Genomic DNA, 21032 nt, shown 5'->3' with positions numbered 1-21032 from the left:
GGGAACAATATTTACTTCAAAACACTCTAGAGGTTTATTTAAAATAAGGTGAAAAATAGTTTTGGCAAGATGGTGTAAGGAAGAAAATGCATATGTAACACAAAGGAGTTAAATCATTATCTATTCAAAGTAAACAATAAGCAGATGATATCTAAAATTGGGAAAACATAAACAGAATTAGCAGTATAAATTTGAAATTTAGAAATTAAGAGAAAAAAACAGCTAAAAGGGGAATAAAAATTGGGAATGGGTAACAACAGGTCAAGGAATACTTCCATAAACATTATAGAACTTGCTATTTTTCTAAATTATGTACATGTGCTAATTAAACTGAAATTTAAAAGTAGGTGGAGGTGGAGAGGGGACAGAAAAAAGGAGAGAAGGGGGAGTCTGAGGGAGACACACACAAACACACATACATGGACACAAACAAATGCAAGAGCTTTTATGGAAAAAAAAATTAATCAGACTTTGGGTCTACAAAGAAAAAAAAGCAGACCAAAAATATTGCTTGCTGTCCTGGGATAGGTAGACCAACTAGCCAAAACTACAAAGCTTTACGTTCAACGGTCTAACTGAAACACGCAAGCAAATAACAGGAAGTAGAATAGGCAATCAAACAGAAGAACAAAATGAATACTCTATACCTAGGGAAGATAGGAAAGATCTTTTTTTATTTACTCTCCACTGCTTTACCACCTCACATCCCTACTGTGTTTCCCCCAAAATAAGACCTAGACGGACAATAAGCTCTAATGTGTCTTTTGGAACAAAAAAAATAAGACTGAGTCTTATTTTACTATAAGACCGGGTCTTATATACTATACTATACTATACCCTAATATATGATATGTTATAATATAAAATATAAATATAATACCAGGTCTTATATTAATTTTTGTTCCAAAAGATGCATTAAAGCTTATTGTTCGGCTAGGTCTTATTTTCGGAGAAACAGGATACTCAGGCATTCTCTAGCATATAACAGAAAGGAAGACAGCACAATTACCTACCTAGTATAAGGACATGGATTTAATCACTTTGCTTTCAGATATCACAAGTGTCCTAAAGATCTCCAGCTTTAGTTTCATATTTCTTATACCTATCTTTACATTCACATTGAGATTCCATATGAAGACAAGATATATTGTACGTTAATTTCTTTATAGGTTTGTTGAGAAATATTCAGATGATAAAACAGAGAGGAGGTCACTTTAAGAATTAACAGATTTTTTACGAATTAATGTTTTCAGACTTTTTGGGTAGATACCCAGAAGAGGGATTGCTTGGTCATATGGTAATTCTATTCTTAATTGTTTGAGGAACCGCCACACTGTATTCCATTGTGGCTGTACCAATTTACATTCCCACCAGTAGTGTATGAGGGTTCCTTGTTCCCCACAGCCTCTCCAACACTTGTGATTATTTGTCTTATTGGTAATAGCCATTCTAACAGGTGTGAGATGGTATCTCATTGTCGTTTTGATTGCTACCTAATTATTTCCCTAATAGGTAGTGAAGTTGAGCATTTTTTCATATATCTCTGTTGGCTGTCTGCTCGTCTTTTTGGGCGAAATCTCTGTTTAAGTCCTCTGTCCATTTCTTAAATGGATTGTTTGCTTTTTTGTTATTGAGTTGTACGAGTTCTTTTGGATTTGGGGCCCTTATCAGAGGTGTTGTTTGCAAATATCTTCTCCCATTCAGTTGGTTGCCTATTTGTTTTGTTGATGGTTTCTTTTGCTGTGCAGAAGCTTTTCAGTTTGATATAGCTCCATTCATTTAATTTGCTTCTATTTCCCTACCCTTTGAGGTTATATTCATAAAATCCTCTCTGAATCTAAGGTCCGTAAGTTTAGTACCTATATCTACCCCTACGTTCATTGCAGCATTATTCACCGTGGCCAAGACATGGAAACTACCAAAGTGTCCTTTGATAGATGATTGGGTAAAGAAGATGTGGTATATATACACAATGGAATATGGCTCAGCAGTAACAAAAGATGAAATACTGCCATTTGTGACAATATGGATGGATCTTGAGATTATCATGCTAAGTGAAATAAGTCAGACAGAAAAGTCGAGAACCATATGACTTCATTCATATGTAGGATATAAAACTAAAAGCAACAAATGAACAAGACAAACAAAAACATCATAGACACGAACAATAGTTTAGTGGTTACCAGGGGGTAAGGGGGGAGGGGAGAGGGTAGAACAAGGAAAAGGGGATCAAATATATGGTGATGGAAGGAGAACTGACTCTGGGTGGTGAACACACAATGTGATGTATAGATGATGTATTATAGAATTGTACTCTTGAAACCTATAAAATTTTCACTCCAAAATATAGAATAAAGATTAAAAAAAAGAATCAGCAGATTTTTTATTACTAGTTTCAAATTAACCAGACTATATATAAATCTAAAGAACAGTTGGGAACTACCTGGAGAGAAACTGTTCAATGAAAAGTAAATTAGGTATTACTTTACATATAAAGGTCTAATAAAATTATCCTGAAATTCCAGATGATCTTTTAAAAGTGTATTAATACCTCACATAGTTGAAAGAGCATATTAGTGATGTAATAATATAAAGTATCTATGATCGCCATTTTTAGAGTCATGAAGCTTTTCTTAAAAATGACTATTTAGTAAAAATGCATATACAATGCTAGAAACTTACTGATAAACTCCTAGATTAGGGAAAAGGGTAGGCAGCAAAAGGTCATATGATTACATAATATAACTTTCAAAATAATTATGTGTAGGATTTTAAAAGTGATCAGAGATAGGCCTACTGAAAGATACAGAAGAGCCTCTCTTCTAAATCCTACAATAGGTTTTGTTTAATGAATCCAATCTTAGTCTTTGTAATACTTATCCATTAATAGTTTAGGAAACATCTTAAAATATTTATATGATGCTTTACGGCATCTTGTATACAACTGAAAATGTGCATTTCAGAATAAAGTGGTTAGTGTTCTATTCATCTGTTCCTGCATTATGGCTAGAGTTTCCCGCTTCAAAAAGTTTGTTTACTGTAAGCCCATACACAGACTTAAAAAGGAAGTCAGAAAAAACATTTTGTTGAGACTGCCAAGTTTTAGAAGCCTTTCAAAAGACTTTTAAGTATTAAAACCACTTTTAAAATGAACTCTAAATGGGAACACTAAAGTTGTGGATTAGATGGAGGAAAAAAATACAATTTTCATCAGTAAAAGTCCAGATTCTAACACAATGCTACCTGGATTACAACATAAGTACATTAACATTTATGTAGTTTGTGTATTATTGTATAGAATAAAACGTTATTAATATAAGCTATTGCTTAAAATAAAAACAAAAACCGTGAAAATTATAATAAAATTAGAATTAATTTGCTTGGTCCACTAAATTGTTTGCTAAGTGGTTAAAAGAAATTATGACTAAATATTTGATATTGGTTTAAGTGATCAATGAAAAAGTAAACAACGTTCATGACACTTGCCATCTCTGCCCCCTAAACTTCTGGGATTTTTAAAGAAAATGATCAACTAATGGCAATGTAATAGAAGCAATACATCGGATATTTTCACTTTGTTAATGAAATATATGCAAGTCTCATGAAGAAGTATATGAAAAAGAAATTAGAGAAATTGACTGCTTATACCTCAAGAGAAACATCTAAAAATGTACTTATTGGTTGTATTGTTCTTTAAGCTATTTAAGCCCATCTGTGAACATAATCTAGCCTACTTGATTATTTCTATCTTTCCAATATTTCATTTCTCCGAGAAGTCTACTGCACAGATTTAGCTAAGGATTCTAAAATGTTTCCAGTAGGGAAAAAAAAACAGTTGTTTCATGTCTATCTTTCTAAAAGTAGTTTTAAGAAGTGTCAGTGTATTCTTATTTTTAAAAGATTTTTTTAAAAAAAAACATTTATTTTTTTATTACAAAAAAATTCCTTAAATAGGCCCTGGGATTAAATATTACATATATTAATATATGTATATAGGTAATGTTGTATTACATATGCCACTTCTTACATAATCGTGCGAATATACCAGGATATTATATAATTTAAGATATATTTTATATAATATCTTGGTACATTAGCAAATCAGGGAAGAAGAAATAAAATGATGGTATAAATGAACTAAACCACCTCAGAATGAGAAGTTGGTAACATCTAAGCATAGATGAATGAAGAAACAGCATATAAGCATACTGTCTAGAAATATTAGGTAAATATTAGAAGTTTGTTTTAAGTCATTTAGCATATATTTCAGCAGAAAATAGAAAAAACAAATATGTTTTATATCTATGTTCCTAAAGGTAGTTTTAAGAAATGTCGGTATAGTTTTACTTTAAATTATTCTTTTAATTATTATAAGAAATGCTCTTAAATCAATAAATTATTAATGACAAGTCACATCTGCCTATTATAGAGGAAAAATAACTTAAAACTTACACATCAATGTTTCCTAGTAGGAAAAAATGTAAGGCGCAAGGAATATAAACCCTTACTGAATTTACCTATGACATTCCTGTGTCATAGAAATCATGTAGTTTAGCAATCCACATTTTTTTTTTTTTTAACTAAATTCCCACTTTAAAATGGTGGTCCTAATTCCTGAATAACTACAAACCACCAGGAAAGTCAGTGAGATCATCTCACATACAGAACCAGGATTTAGTACTAAATGATCTCAATGGTCATTTCAACTTTCTTACTTTATAATTGGTTGCTCACAGTTAGAAAGTAACATGCTCAAAGTCATAGTATCAATCATACTTGCTGTTGGCAGACCTGAAGTCTCTGGTTGATTTACCAGGGGAAAGTCAAGTAAAGAAACCAAGTAATACAAAGTAATAACGTGTATAGTTATAGTGAAGACTTAAATATGTCAACTTTTCTTCACAGACCCAAAAATATGAGTAAAAGGCACTGTACCATTTCATCACTCCATAACTGAGATGCTATCATAAATGTGAATACCTTTATAATACATTTATAACTCATAACAATAGATACGTTTATAATTTAAATTGGGTTACATAAAATTAAAAGCCATCATGAAAGAAAGAAAAAAAATTGTATCCTATATGGCAAAGGGTTTAGAGCTTTTTTACATTTATAGATGTACATTTACGTGTGTGTGTGTGTGTGTGTGTGTGTGTGTGTGTGTGTGTGTGGTCAGATATCTATTGATCAATCTATCTACCTATCTATCTCTTTTACAAAAATAAAAAAATAACAGAAAAATAAGGCAAAGGAAATGAACAGGTAATTAATTCAGAATGAACTACAACTGAACAAAAGCACATGAAAAATGTTCACCACCATTACCCATTTATGGTGGTAGCCTGCATAGTTATAATACTTTTGGAGAATTTGACAATGAATATCAAATGCTTTAAAAATGTATATAACTCTTGATCTAGCTATTTTGCTTTTTAGGGGTTTAGCCTAAGGAAACAATTAGCCAAGTTGCAAAATAAACACATACACACGCAGATTTTTCTTTTCTTAACACTCATGTTACCGTGTTTCCCCGAAAATAAGACCTAGCCAGACAATCAGCTCTAATGCGTCTTTGGGAGCAAAAATTAATATAAGACCCGGTCTTTATAATTAATAACATAATATAAAATAACATAATATAATGCCGGGTCTTACATTAATTTTTGCTCCCAAAGACCCATTAGAGCTGATTGTCTAGCTAGGTCTTATTTTCGGGGAAACACGGTAATATGTGAGCGAGGAGGTATTTTGGGAAACTATGCTAAACTAAAATTAGTTGGCAAAGTTCTAAAGTGAAATCAAATATTAATATATGTATTTCGATAAACACTTCTAGTCTACAAATGATACAATTTCTGTACTAATCATAAATCTGGATTCTTTTTAACAGCTTTGTGACTCATGGAATTCATAGTTGCAAATGATACAGGTGAATGGATTTTAACTACTTAAAGGTATGTAACCTTAAGGTACTACTATTGAATTAACCAAACTAATAAACATTTTATAATACACTCATAAGACACCAATGTGGTTACTATAATATTAATGTCTATTCAGATAATATCAGTTATTTAAAATATTACAAAGACAGAATATATCTTTCCATGTATTCAGAATTGTCATAGTCATTTAAATGAATTCAGCACTCTGAGTAATAAATCAACCATAACTTTCTGATACTTGTCTCTGTGGCAAATAGGAAATACCATATTTCCCTCTCAGGCTCGTTTTCCTCGTACTCAAACTTATTTAATATGGGGGAAAAAAGACATGCAACAGAACTTTTTAAATTTGCAGTTACAGACGAACAACTGAACACAGACTTGTGTACCAGACTAAAGGCTAAATGAAATGTATTTAGGCTACAAACATGACTTCTATTTATTGATAATGATTAAATTTTGTTGCCAAATGGAAAAATATATGGACGATTTAGTTGATATACATTTTTGCAGCTTCATATTTATTAGAAATTATTATAGAGATTTCCTATTTTTTTAAACGACATTTCCTTGTATTCAAGTAATTTTAGGGGAAACCTAAACTTACACTGGAACTCTATATTCAATCATAATATCTGCACTATAGTTGTACTAGTATCTTTTATTGTACTTTAAGATAAAACCACTGACATGGGGTGCAAAATTTAGGAAAAGAAAAGGTTAGAGACAGAAATATTACCAAATGTGAGTTTCCAGATGGATAATGAGGAAATCTTGACTTTTCATTTAATGTCAGAAATTTTATCAGTTCCATAAATAAGCTTTCCTGCCAGCACCCCCATCCTGCATGGCACTCAGTGCACTTTCTGTTTTCCAGACCCAAAATAGGTGCATGTTTTACTTCAAGTCAACAGACAAGTGGTTTGGAGGCAAAGATTTCAAGACAAACATCTATCCCAAAATCAAGTACTCACATTGGTAAAGTATTAAAATTAACAAAATTTAAAAAGTTAGTTTCTTCTTAAATTAGAAGTAATATAGGCTTATTAATATAAGAAAAATAAAAAGTCCATATAATAAAACATACAAAATATTATACCTAAGGATATCTTTAATAACAAGCGTATAAGACATTGTGAGGAAAATTTAAAACATTGCTGAGGAACATACAAGAAGATAATGAATATTGAGAGACAAACTACTCTAGAAAGAGATGATTTGATATGTAAAAATATGAAGACAAAAGTTTATAAATTTTAAAAAAGAATTTATTTCCTTAAATTTGGAAAAAATTATTGTAAGATTAATTTTTTTAGTCAGGAACAGCCAAGAACATTTTTTTAAAAAAGAAGAATAACAAAGGGGGACCAGCATTGCTATAGATAAAAAATTATAAATCATCAGTTATTAAAATGACAACTAGCTCAAGGATAGAGAAAAAAGTAAAGTAATAGGATAGAAATCCAACAAACAGAATTATATATGACTACTTACTCTATGCAAACAAGGGTGCCATAAGGATGAATTGTCAATATATGATACAAGAATGACAGGCTCTTTTGAAAAAATTAAGTTAGATTTTTGCCTGGTGTTATCTTACATTAAAATAAATTAGGAGAAAATGGAAGTGAAAATTTTAAAACTTAGAAGATGAAAGGCTTTCCAAGGAATGATCCCAAAAGCAGAGAGAGAGAGAGAGAGAGAGAGAGAGAGAGAGAGAGAGAGAGAGAGAGAGAGAGAGAGAGGCTACTTTGTTTCAGAAGTTTTAAAATTTCAGTATTAAACAAGATATCTCAAAAAAAGAGTAAACGATAAACTTGAAAGTACCTTTGTAAAATGCATCTAACAGGAAAGAGTTAATATCTCTTGATGATCTCACCCAGTCCTATGGCTTGAAATATCATCTAAATGTTAACAACTCTCAAATTTATATTTCAATTTAGACTTCTCCTCTGAACTCCAGATTCTTATATCCAACTGCTTACATGATGTCTCCACTTGGATGCACCTTAGACAAATTAAAATGGCTCAAATTGAAGACCTCATCTTCTACCACCCCCACCCTAGAAACCTGTTCCACCTGAAGTCTTCCCCATCTCTTTTAAGATGATTTGATTATTTCAATACTCTTGAAGAACATTAAGAGTCATCCTTGACCTTTCTTTCTCTCACATCCCAAATCCAATTTGTTAGGAAATCATGTTGGCTCTATCTTCGAAATATATTAGAATCTGACCACTTCTCACCAACTCCCACTGCTACCAATCCTGGTCTGAGGCACCACCATTTTTCAATTGGGTTATTGAAATAGGCTCCTTTTTCTACCCTTGCCATGCTACGGTCTATTTTCAACACAGTAGCCAGAAGAATGTTTTCAAGACATGACTGAGATATTACTTCTCTGCTCCGATCATGCTATGTTCAGAGTAAAAGCCTATATCCTTATAATGACCTACAAGGTTCTAAGCGATCTGCCTTCCTTCCCTTTATCTCCATGATCTCATCACTGTCTACTTTCCTTCTCTTTTTACCTTTACATCAGAAGTTACATGTCCTTCTTACCATTCCTTGAATATGCAAAGCAAACACCTGTGTTAGAGATTTTGCACTGCTTGGTCTTTCTACCTGAAAATAAATCTCTTCTCCCAGATGTTCACATGGCTAACAATGTGAACATATTCACATTGTATCAGTGAGGCCCTCCCTGACCATGCTGTTTAAAGTAGCAAGCTCTCCCGTCCCACTCCCAAACTCTGTTTATTTCTCTTTCCATAGCACGCACCACCTTCTAAGATTCTGCTCAGTTTAATTATATTTATTGTCTGTCTCCCTGCACTAGAATGTAAGCTCCATGAGGAAGTTCGTTTCTTTCCTTGGATGTATCCTTAGCATTAGATAAGTGCCTGTGTAGGGAAGATGTTGAGAAAATTTGCCTTCATTGGCTGATGTTATCTTTTGTCTGTTAGCTTTTTGTTCCCCCACATGAGACTGCATGTGGGGTTCCCTCATGTGAGAGACTGTACGTGAGGTACTGGTTAGCTTTTTGTTCCCTCACATGTGGAAGACTGCATGTGAGGTTTGTCCCAGACTAACTCTTGAGTTTTTTTTTGTTTTTTGTCTATTTTGCCCACATCAGCAGATGAGGTAGAAAAGTAACTAAGTTATAACAGGCACGTTGCCAGGCTTTAGAAGGCCTTGGGCCGATGGTCCCAGGCGAGAACAGTAGGCATTGTTTGTCCAAATGAACTAGCCCTTCAGCCGGATAAACAATATTTTTATCACAGTAACTGCCAGAGCCTACCAGAACTGGCCATTCCCTGAGGGGGAGGCAGGAACAAGGAGCTTGGCTCTAGGGTACATCTGAGAAAATACATGTCAGACCTCAGTTGGCAGTGTAATTTTTGTCTTTTGTCATTGGTGATTCTTCATCATTTTAACATTTTGGAAACTCATATACAACATGCAGCTTACAACACCAGGAGACGCCCTGACTTCCAGCCTCCGACCTGGTGAGGTCTGGCTGATTCCCGACCTAACCAGGGTTGTTCCCCATGGTTAGCCTTTTAGAGAAGTGGTTAGCCTTTTAGAAACTTGTATGCAGCTTGCAACCTATAACATCAGGAGACGCCATAACTTCCAGCAACAACAACAATATCAACAACCACAGCAACAGCAGCAACATTCTTGGAAACTTGGTAGCATTTTGGAAACTTGTATGCAGCTTGCAGCATCAGGAGATGCCTCAGTTTTCCAGCCACGGACCTGGCTAGGTTTTGATTCCTGACCTTTCCACTGTGTTTCCCCATAGATTGGTAAGCTTTTGGCACCTACTGTAATAGTTGCTATCCTATAGAGTTTATTACTGCACCTAAATACTCCTAATTGATGTTATTTGTATATTTAGCCAAGTAATTTTTGATCAATAATAAACATATATGGGCATGTCTTAAACTCATATATATGTATACTCCTTTAGCATAACATTGTTATTTATATATAGTTTAGTCTTAACCGCCTTTACTTTCTATCATTAGCACATTGTTTTAATAGCCTTTGTTTTTTGCTATTGCATATTGCTAAATAAACTGATTAGATATTGCTAAATAAATTAATTAGTCCCCCTCTAGCGCAGGCTCTTTTTTCTTTTCCTTGCTCGTCATTACAGCTTGGCACATAGTACAAGTTAAATAAATATCGTTGAATGAATGAATAAATATCCGTACCTTAACCTCTTGTAAATAAGTAACAATATTTACAAAACATGACTATGCCAGAAAAATGTTCAAATGATGGTTTAGGTCATTCATGGAAAAGAAAATAGATTCTTAAATAGATGAAAAAAAAATGGAACTATCTTATATATTAGTAAACAAAGGAAACATGAAAAGAAGATAATGTTTTTAACTATTAAACTGGCAAAGAATCAGTAAGTAATCAGTAAAGCAAAACAGGGAGAGAGAATCCAAGATTTTAAAAATTTAATAGATACATCAACCAATGACAAAGTATGGGCGTTCTTTGGGTACTGATGTGAAAAAACTGTAAACAAAGAAATCATTTGTGAGACAATGAGGGAATCTGAATACTGATTAGATATTTGATGATATTAGGTACGCATATGGAAGAAATGACATACTACCTGAGATTTCCTTCAGAATAAATCCAGTGTACATGCAGATGGAGCAAAGAAAGCAGATGGGGTTCTCAAGACTAGCCATGAGATAATTCTTAAAAGGTAAGTGATGAGTACGTGGGGCTCATTATAGTATTCTTTGGACTTCTATGTGTGTTTAAAAATGATTTTTTAAAAATTAAAAATGGGAAATATTTTACTACCAAAAGCTGGTGAGGCTAAAAGGAGAAAATAGCTCATTTTCCTACACTGTTGATGGGAGTTAACGTTGGTATAATCAGATAGGGGAGGAGGAATTCCTTGGCAATATATTGCCAATATATAAAAAGCTCAGAAAGTCCAGAAAGTCCACTTCTAGGAATTCATTATGGGAATAATCAGACATGATCACCAGGATAAATATATATATTTGCTTAATGCAATATTATTTATAATAACAAAAATTTATTAAACAACCTAAATGCCTAATACAGTAAATTGATTATGGTTAAGCCCATCAGACTTTCAAAAACACAGTGTGTGTTTTAAATACAGAGAATTTAGTGGAGCTAGTAAACACTCTTTAAAGGTCCCTAAAACACCAGAAAAAAATTCATATCCGACAGCATTTAATATTTTTGAAATTTAACAATAAAACCACTTGACATTACCTGTTTACAAGAGCACAGGAAAAAGTCAGTATACATGTGTAAGCTTAAGATGAATGAGACCCATTTGACTCATGTTTTGCTTAAGTTAAATCACTTCAATTTAACTTCCAAAATTTGTTAAGACTATCATTTATAGTATAATTTTGCAATGTATGCTATCTGGGTATTGCTTCATGTCTTCAGAAATGCAAACGTAAATTTTACTACTTATACTTTTGAAAATGAACTTCAATATTCTAAGAGCAAGAAAAATCAGTATTTATTAGTGACCTCAGTTTATACTCCTTTGCTGTTATTCATCTTTGACTCTCTATTAATAATGAATATAAAATACATAATTCAGGGAATAGACAAGACATACTAAGCAAATAATCTATAAAATCATGTGAACAAAATGTTAAAACAACAAACTAAGAAGAAGCAAAATAAAACAAAACTCACCTTTTATTAAATGTTTTCAAAAAAAAGAAGACAACATATTTATATAATGTAACATTTTAATAGGCTTTCCTTTTGAAAATACTATGAAAAGGAACTAAGAGCCAAATAAATGTTTTGTTTTACTGCTGACAAATATTGGCTATTCAATTACACTGTAAGTGAAATATAGATTTTTAAATAAGGAATAATGAGTATCATATAGCAGGTGGTCAGTATTTCTCCATCTTGGTGTTAAAACCATATTTCCTCTCCAACATCTTGAATACATTATATGGAAAGAATCAAGACCCAAAAGGTATGAGAGAATCTGAAAAAAATCTTCAGTTTTCTTTCCAAAGATCTCAACTAGTTCAGTTCCAATACGGATAATGCTTAACAAAAAGAAAAACTCTCTCTCTATAAATATATATGTATATGTATGTGTGTGTGTATATATATATATATACACACACACACATACATATACATATATACATACACACACACATACATATACATATATACATACATACATACATACATACACATACATACATACATATATATATATATATATATATATATATATATATATATATATATCTCCAACTTCCCTGTCACTTTAATGTAAAATATAACATCAGGAATTTAATAATAGAGACGCAGGTAATTCAGACCAATGTCTCTACTGAAGACAACTAAAAAAATCTGGACAAAATATAAAAAAACAAATGCTTTGAAGGCACAGGAAGCTAACAAGATTGTGAAGAGTTGTAGGCAAGTATTAGGAGGTAGGTGGAGGCCAGGAAGGAAATGTCTGCATTTACAGGTATTTTCCCCTTGGGGTTGTTTGCTGATGCTGAAGGATATGGCAGAAATGTTTAGCAACGTTGTTGAGAGCTTTGTAGGTCTGGGGTGCTGGAACCGGAATTCAGGGCCCACTGAAAGGAGTTGTTCATAAACCGCCCTTGCTTTGATTTGGGACCATGAACAGCTAAACACTAGAGAGTAAATCAGGGTTGGCATGTCCTTGCAGAAGCAGCAGTTCAGTTTCAAATGATCTTAGTCTCTAAAATTGTACTGAAGTGATTTTGGATTGCCATCAGGTGCCTAGAAGAAGCACATGTAAATCCTCCCTGAAGGAAGACATTATTATCAGAAACCCCAAAGTATTTCTATAAACAATTCTGCAAATACATGTCTGATAAATAAAAATTAGCATGCATTTAAGGAAATGAAACCACATGAATGAAAACCAGAAGAAAGACATAACAGAAACAGGCCCAGCAGGTTCCAGACTTGGAACTTCTCAGACACAGACCTTAAAATAATTACGTGCATTTGGTAGTGAGAATTTTGCAAAGAAATGGAAACTATAAAAAGAATCAAATGGAAACTCTAGAACTGAACTATAACTGAAATTAAGAACTTGATGAATTTAAGAACCATTTGATACAGCTGAAAAAATAAACTACAGAATACGTGAAAGAAATTTCCAGGAAGAGAAAAAACAATGAAAAGCAGGGGAAATTAAAAGGCATTAATAAGACAATGAGAAGTTACTATGCAATAAAATTGGAATCCCAGAAGTAGAGGAGAGAGCAAAAGTGGCAGGAATAATATTTGAAGATATAATATTCAAGAACTTTAGAAAAACTAATGAAAGATAACTGAGACACAAATTCAGAAAGGTCTATGAACCCAAGTGGAAGTAGAAATAAAATTACATAGGCACAATACAGCAAAACTATGAAAACCCAAAGAAATACAAAGAGAAAATATTTTAGGAAGCCAGAAGTCAGAATACATTCAAGGGTTCAACACTTAAGAATGAAAGCTGACTTCAACAGCAACAACCAAAGCCAGAAGATAATAAAACGATTTTTTTTTTTAAAGTGCTAAAAGAAAAGCCCAATAAACTAGAATTCTATACCCAGCAAAATAGTCTTCAAGAAAGAAAAGTAAAATATATACATTTTCAGATGCATAAAAATTAAGAAAATTCATTATCAGTATACCCACTGTAAAGGAAATACAAAAGGTTCTTTAAATAAAAGAAAAATTGTCCTGGATGAAGATGCAGAGGTGCTGAAAAGATGTAGAACAAAAGAAGTAAATGTGAACATTGACTGTATAGACAATAAAAATAACATCCTACGGTTTTAAAATATACAGAAAAATAAAGTACATTCTAACAATGATATATATGTCAGGAAAGGGTGAAAACAATTAAAGAAAAATAAGTTTCTAGCACTGTCTGAGAAGAGGGTGGAAGTAACTTTGTTCAAATAGTTACTTTGATAAATAGACTTTGATAGGGCAAGGATACATATTACCCAAAGGGTAACTACTAAAAGAATACAAAAGGAGTGTATAGCTTCCAAACTCACAGAGGTGAAAACATAGGATATTAAATATTACTCCATTATTTCAAAGGAAAGTTCAAAAGAAAAGGAATTTAGAATAAACAGAACAATTAGAAAGCAAATCACAAGATGGTAGATTTAAACCTAACTATTAATAAATTGAAGTAGATTAACTAAAATATACAGATTGATAAATGGAACGAAAAGGCAAAACCCAATTATGTGTTTATAAGAGACAAGTTTGAAATAAATATAAGATTATAAAAAGGCTTAATGTGAAAGAATTGGAAAAAAGATAAACCATAAAAACACTAGGCAAAAAAAAGTGGGGTAGCTATATTAATATAGACCAAGTAAACTTAAAGTTAAGAAAAACTACTAAACGAAGGGCATCTTATAATAAAAAAGACGTAAGAATTCTGAAATATACAAATGTAAAAATGTAATTTCAATAAAAGACAGCAACAAACCTCTCCCCCTAGATGATGTCCATGCCTCAGCCCCTGGCATCTGTGAATGTGACATTACATGGCAAAAGGAATTTTGTAGATGTAACTGAGGTTATGGAATTTTAAGACAGGGAGATTATCCTAGATTATCTATTCAGTGGGCCCAATCTAATCACATAAGCACTTAAAGCAGAGAACTTTCTCTAACCGTACGAGTACGCAGTAAATATGAAACAGAAGAGAAGGTCAGAGAGATTCAAAGCATGAGAATGATTTAACCTGCCTTTGTTGGCTAAGAGATGAAGTGATGAAGAGGGCCATGTGTCAGGGAATACGGGTAACCTCTAGAAAGTTAGAATGACCCTTGGCCAACAGCCAACATGAAAACAGCGATCTCAGGCCAACAGCCACAAAAAACTGAATTCTGCTAACAACCAGAATGAGCCTAGAAGCACATTCTCCACTAGAACCTTCAAATAAAGAGATTGAGCTGGCTGACACCTTAATTTTGGCCTTGTGAAACACTAAACAGATTAACCAACTGATCCTGCTGGATTTCTGACCTACAGAATTCTGAGATAAATCAATGTTATTTCAAGTTAATATGTTCGCGTTAATTTGTTAGGGCAGCAATAGAAAACTGATACAAAAATAGAAAAATCAACAGTAATAGAAGTAATTTTTAACAGGTCTTCTCAGCATATGATAGAACATAAATTAAAACAAACTCAGTAAGAAAAAGATTTGAAGAACACAAACAATGTGACCTAACTGACTTATACAGAATACTGCAACCAATGGCTGCAAAATATACTCTTTAAAAGCATACTTGAGAAAGTAATACTACCTAACTACAGGCTGGGTGTAAAGCAAGTCTTCACAAACTTCAAAGGATTAGAATCATACAAAATGTTTTCTCTAAATACAATTCCATTAAGCTAGAAATCAATAGTTTAAAAATAGGATGGAATTTGCCACAGCTTTTTCATATTATAAAATGCTACATATGTCAAAGAAGAAATTATAACAGAAATCAGAAAATATTTTAACTAAATAATAATGAAAAATATTATGTATCAAAATATGTGGGATGAAGAGAAAGCTATGTTTAAAGCTGTGTTAAAAATAAATCTATGGACATAAATGCATAAATTAGAAAAACCAGAAGCTGCAAAACTGTTATTCTCTGGGGCAATTGAGATCTTGCTCCCTGGCATATGTTATCAGCTTGGCTCAAATAACTCTTATAAAAAGTGAAGAAAAAAAAAAAAAGGTAAAAATTAATGAACAAACATTCATCTTTATAAGTTAGAAACAAAAACAGCAACATAAACCTAGTGAAAGCAGAAGGAAATAAAAATAAGAGCAACAAGCAGATACAATGAAATAGAAAACAAAATATACAATGAAACAGAAAACAAACATCCAAGAGGAAAGAACCAACAAAGCTATGAGTTTTTGTTGATTCATTTGTTTGTCTTGTTCCTTTGTTGTTTTCAGTTTTATAAACCACATCCCAATAAACTTTAATTGAAAAAAAAAAGCAAACATTTGAGTGACAGTTCTGACAGGAAAGGATAATACTAAAAGAAATAAAATCAAATACATAAATTATAGAAATTTACCTCATCCCCTCTTAAAATCTATTGATATAACATCAGTGATGGAAAAAAGCAATAGGTGCCACAGGAGAAATTGGGTAACTTCTGAAAGTTGGAAAGCAGATGGATCAGATCAATGTTAAGAACTAGAAGAGAAAAATCAGGACCCTAGCTATCATATATATATATATATATATATATATATATATATATATATATATATATATATATATATATATATATGAACTGCTTTTTCCCAATCTATGATCTCAGAAAAAAAGACTGGGGATAACTATAAACAATAATTAGCAGATCAACTACTCCACAGATTTACTGTGGTATTGTATGGTAAGCTTTGGAAACAAAGAAAGCAGAGTAGGGCTTTGGGGAATCTAGACTTCCAGAAAGACCGAAAAGTTTGGAGGTCAGAGAGAAGAGCAGGAGGGGAGCTGTAACCAGAAGCAAATCTCGAAAGCACTCCAAACAAACAAACAAACAAACAAACAACCCCCAAACCCTCAAGCAAACTAATAAAAAAACCAAAAACTCCACCAATTCAAATGAGCAAAGGATACATCAGAGAAGATAAAACATCAGTAGTAATTAGAGAGTTGCAAATTGAAAAAGAATATACATTAGTCTGGTATTGCTGTTATTATTTTGGGTCACGGTAAAGACAAAAGGGAAAATTTTTGAGAATTTGACAGATTACTTCTTTTTTAAAAAATTTTTTGTCCTCTGACTCAGCGAATCAGTTTCTAGGAATCAGGTACACATGCACAAATGTGAACACACAGGCATACTCTGTGATGCACCCTTCACCAAAGAACAGTAGTCAAGTAAATTATGGTACATCTATTTTCTGGACTCTCACAACTGTTAAAAGAAGTAAGGTAGATTCATTATGTATGGACCTTAAAAATGTTCATAATAAACTAAAGAAGTAGTTGTAGATCAATATATATAATGTGCTAGTATTCACACGAAACCTAACAAAAAGCTAAAGAGTTGGATTACCTAACACAAATTCTCGCTCTGCAAAGATGACCAAACTATCAACAGCATTTATCTCTAAGATAGGACACCAGATTGGGGTCCTGGGGAAAGTCAAAGAGAGCATTCTACTTCTATATGTACCTCTATGTTGTCAGAATTGTTTTAACCAAGATTTTATGTTAGTTTTGCAATTAAAATGTTCTACGTGCACTTTTATGAGGAGAGATATTAAATGATCTGCAAACAGAAAAACAGTAAATTCTATAGTTAGTTGATCTTAAAAGCAGCTTATTATATAAGTATTAATATTCTTAATTAAAATCTTTAGTTCATAATGGAGGTTACATTTAAAAGAAAGATGGAAGAAAAATTAGTCTATCAAAAATGGGTAACATAACTTAAAGGTTTTATTTCTAAAGTTACTTAGAACATCAAGCATAATTGCTCTTAGACCTTTGAAAGATACTGGTTATTGAAATGATTCCGAAGCTAATCTCCCCATTAATTCACACAAAATAGCCTAACCTATTAAAAAATAAATTGTTCTGTAGATTGATATATAAAGGAGGCTACCCTTTAGAAATGTCATTATTTACTTAATAAAATAAAAGCTGTACTTACAACAGGAAACAGACTGAACTGGAGCAAGTTGTGGAAAGGTCATAAGAACAGAAACTTGAGGTAGATCGTTTTGCTTGGTATGTTCAATTGTTTGATCAGCCCAAACAACCACTTTTTTCCTCTCTACTAAATGTTCAATTTCTTTGAAGTCAGACTCAAAATCAGCATTTGACAGGCCAGCTTCTTTTAATGCACAATACTGTTTTCTTAGGGTTGGAAGTAAAGCATTCAATACTCTATGTACAGAAAGTGAGAAGATAAAGAGACAAATAGTAAATTTTAAACACATTATTACAGTTTTATGTAACATCCTAAGTATTAGCAGATCATTAAAATGGTTCCCTGCATAGATTTCCTTTTAGAATATTTCAATCAAATACCTCAACATATTCTTAATACATTAAGTACAAAGTGGGAAGACTCTTGGATGGGAATTACAAACACCACGCTATAGTCTCAGCTAGCTTTCATTATCTTCTATATGATCTGGGATAAAGCACAACTTAGTTGTGCTCTATCTGAGATCATATAGAAGCTATTGATCCTCTATTACATGGGGATCAATTAGACAGACACTACTTATAATAGATTATTTTGAGACCTACATGAGTTAAATACATACAAAAGCTTTTTGCAAAGCATAGTGTGATTTATAAATCAAATATGTCGTAGCTATTGTTAATAAATACCATGGATTGAAATGAAAAATTAATACTCTGTCAACTGATGCGACTCATTTTAGGTACATAACATTTAAAAAAATAACAAAAACAAAAGAACAAAACAACTTTCTTTTCAGTTAGCTCATTGTGAGCTAAAGAAGTCGCTTCCAAAGCTGTTCCAAGGGGTCCCAAGGAGAAAAGTTGTGGACGAGGAGGGTGGGTGTGGGGAATCCATGGGTCACTGGATTCTCGGCTCTGATTCAAAACCTTCCCTATTGCTGTCATCAGAGCAGTACTTGAATGTATCTTTTTATGTATTAGACCTCCACGTAAGTGTTCACTGAAGATATGCCAGAGTTAAATAGTTATAAATTTATATACTCAATCAATGATCCTAACTTTTAAGTCAAGGAAGATATCAAACAACATGGATGGTATTGAAACGATGTGCTCCTGGTGTTCCCGTTGACTTACAACATCAAGGAGAACAGGACCGTTTGAAATACGGATAGGTCAGTGGGAAAAGAACAGGCATTAATTCTAACACAAAAGGAAAATAATTGCTGTATTATCTAGGAGTCCGAAATATTTAGATAGCAGTACAAATAAATAGTCTGTGACACTTTTCTTTCTGGTAAGGGTGGGGAGTACTCCATTTAAACCAAGGAGGTAACAACTACAGGAAAAAGTCAATAAAAACAATTATTTATTGAGAACCTATACAAATCAGGTGCTGTGCAGAGGCGTTAACACAGCAGGCCTGCGACTGCTCTCCTCAGAAAGGCTTGCTAGCAAAATTGGCCATTGGCTGTCATCTTAAACCTTGGATTTTGACAGGGTTCTCGTCATTTTCAAAACTGACACAAGTGGCTCACTGTGCTTAAACTCTTTGTACCAACAGTGTGGTTTACGCTGAATGAACAACTGCTGTCCTTCTGGAAAGTCTGGAATTTGGGTACATGCTAGGCAGAGGGTGCCTTTGCGACCAGCTACCAATAAAAAAAATCCAGGGCATTAAGTGTTCGTCTAACGAGATTCCAAAGTCGGCAGCATTTCAGATGTGTTGTCACAAATTGTTGCCGGAGGACTTAAGCACATCCTGTGTGGGTCCACTGGAAGAAGACACTTGAAAGCTTACATCTGGTTTCCTTGGGACTTTGCTCCTTTTCCTCTTGCTGATTTTGTTTTGCGTGTTTGTGCTTTTGCTTTAATAAATCATAACAAAGAGTACAGCTATACGAAGGGTCCCGTGAGTCATTCTACTAAATCGTCAAATCTAGAGGTGGTCATAGGGAACCATAACATGTGTTACGTATGTATGTATGTTTGTACGAATGTATTTACACATTCATTATTATTTGATTCAGTATGTGTCTATATTGAGAAATCATCACCACAATAAGTCTAGTGAACACCCATCCCTATACACAGTTACAGAATTTCTTTCCTTGTGATTAAAACATTTAAGATCTCCTTTTATCAACTTTCAAATATGCCATACAGTATTATTAACTATGGTTGCCATGCTACACATTACCCCCATGACTTATTTATTTTATAACTGAGAGCTTGTACCTTGGAACTCCCTTCACTTATTCTGTCCATGGTCCACCCTCAGCCTCTGGCAACCAGCAATGTGTATTCTATCTATTAGCTTGTTTTTTTTTTTTTTTAAGATTACACATATAAGTGAGATCATATTGCATTTGTCTTTCTCCGACTGACTTATTTCACCTAGCATGATGCCCTCAAGGTCCATGTATATGTTTGCAAATGGCAAGATTGGCAAGATTTCATTTTTTTTTATGGTTGAATAATATTCCTCTGTGTGTGTGTGTGTGTCTCTGTGTGTGTTTACTATTTCCTTATCCATTCATTCGTTGATGGATACTTAGGTTGCTTCCATATCCTGGCTATTGTAAATAATGCTGCAATAAACATGGGAGGGTGCATAAATCTTTTCTAATTAGTGTTATCATTTTCTTTAGATAAATATCTAGAGGTAGAATTGTTGGATTACACAGCAGTTTTATTTTTAATTTGAAGAACCTCTACACTGTTTTCAATACTGGCTGTACCAATTTACATTCCCAACCAACAGTGCATGAGGGATGCCTTTTTATCCACATCCTCACCAATATTTGATTTCTTGTCTTTTTTATAATAGCTCTTCTAACAAGTGTGAGGTGACATCTCATTGTGGTTTTGATTTGCATTTTCCTGATGATTAGTGATGCTGAGCTCCTTTTCATGAACCTGTTGGCCATCTGTATGTCCTCTTTGGAAAAATGTCTATTTAGACCCTCTGCCCATTTTTAAATCAGATAGTTTGTTTTTTTGCTATTGAGTTGTATGAGTTCTTTATATATTTTGGATATTAGCCCCTTATCAAATAGTGATTTGCAAATATTTTCTCCCATCAGATAGGTTGGCTTGCTTTAGCTGTGCAGAAGCTTCTTAGTTTGATCAGTGCCAGTTGTTTATTTTTGCTTTCATTGCCTTTCCTTTTGCTGTCAAACCCCCCAAAAAAATTATCGCCAAGTCTGATGTCAAGGAGATTGCTACTATTGTATTCTTCCTGGAGTTTTATGGTTTCAGGTTTTACGTTGAAGTCTTTAATCCATTTTGAGTTAATTGTTGTGTATGGCGTAAGATAGAGGTCCAATCCAGCTTCATTCTCTAG

At 33.1% G+C, this 21032-nt stretch overlaps 1 protein-coding gene across 1 annotated transcript in view; it reads right to left on the bottom strand.

The window, feature by feature from the left end:
* KIF18A (kinesin family member 18A) overlaps nucleotides 1-21032 on the bottom strand; it is an 81113-nt gene that overhangs the window by 16369 nt on the left and 43712 nt on the right. The window contains exon 13 of the mRNA XM_033121440.1: nucleotides 17688-17923. Within this exon, the coding sequence (XP_032977331.1) occupies nucleotides 17688-17923 (236 nt within the window). The remainder of the gene's footprint in view (nucleotides 1-17687; nucleotides 17924-21032) is intronic.

This window comes from Rhinolophus ferrumequinum, chromosome 11, assembly GCF_004115265.2.
Source record: "Rhinolophus ferrumequinum isolate MPI-CBG mRhiFer1 chromosome 11, mRhiFer1_v1.p, whole genome shotgun sequence".
Classification (NCBI taxonomy): Eukaryota; Metazoa; Chordata; class Mammalia; order Chiroptera; family Rhinolophidae; genus Rhinolophus; species Rhinolophus ferrumequinum.
Note: the sequence above shows the minus strand (reverse complement) of the source record. Positions and strands in the feature narration are given on the sequence as shown.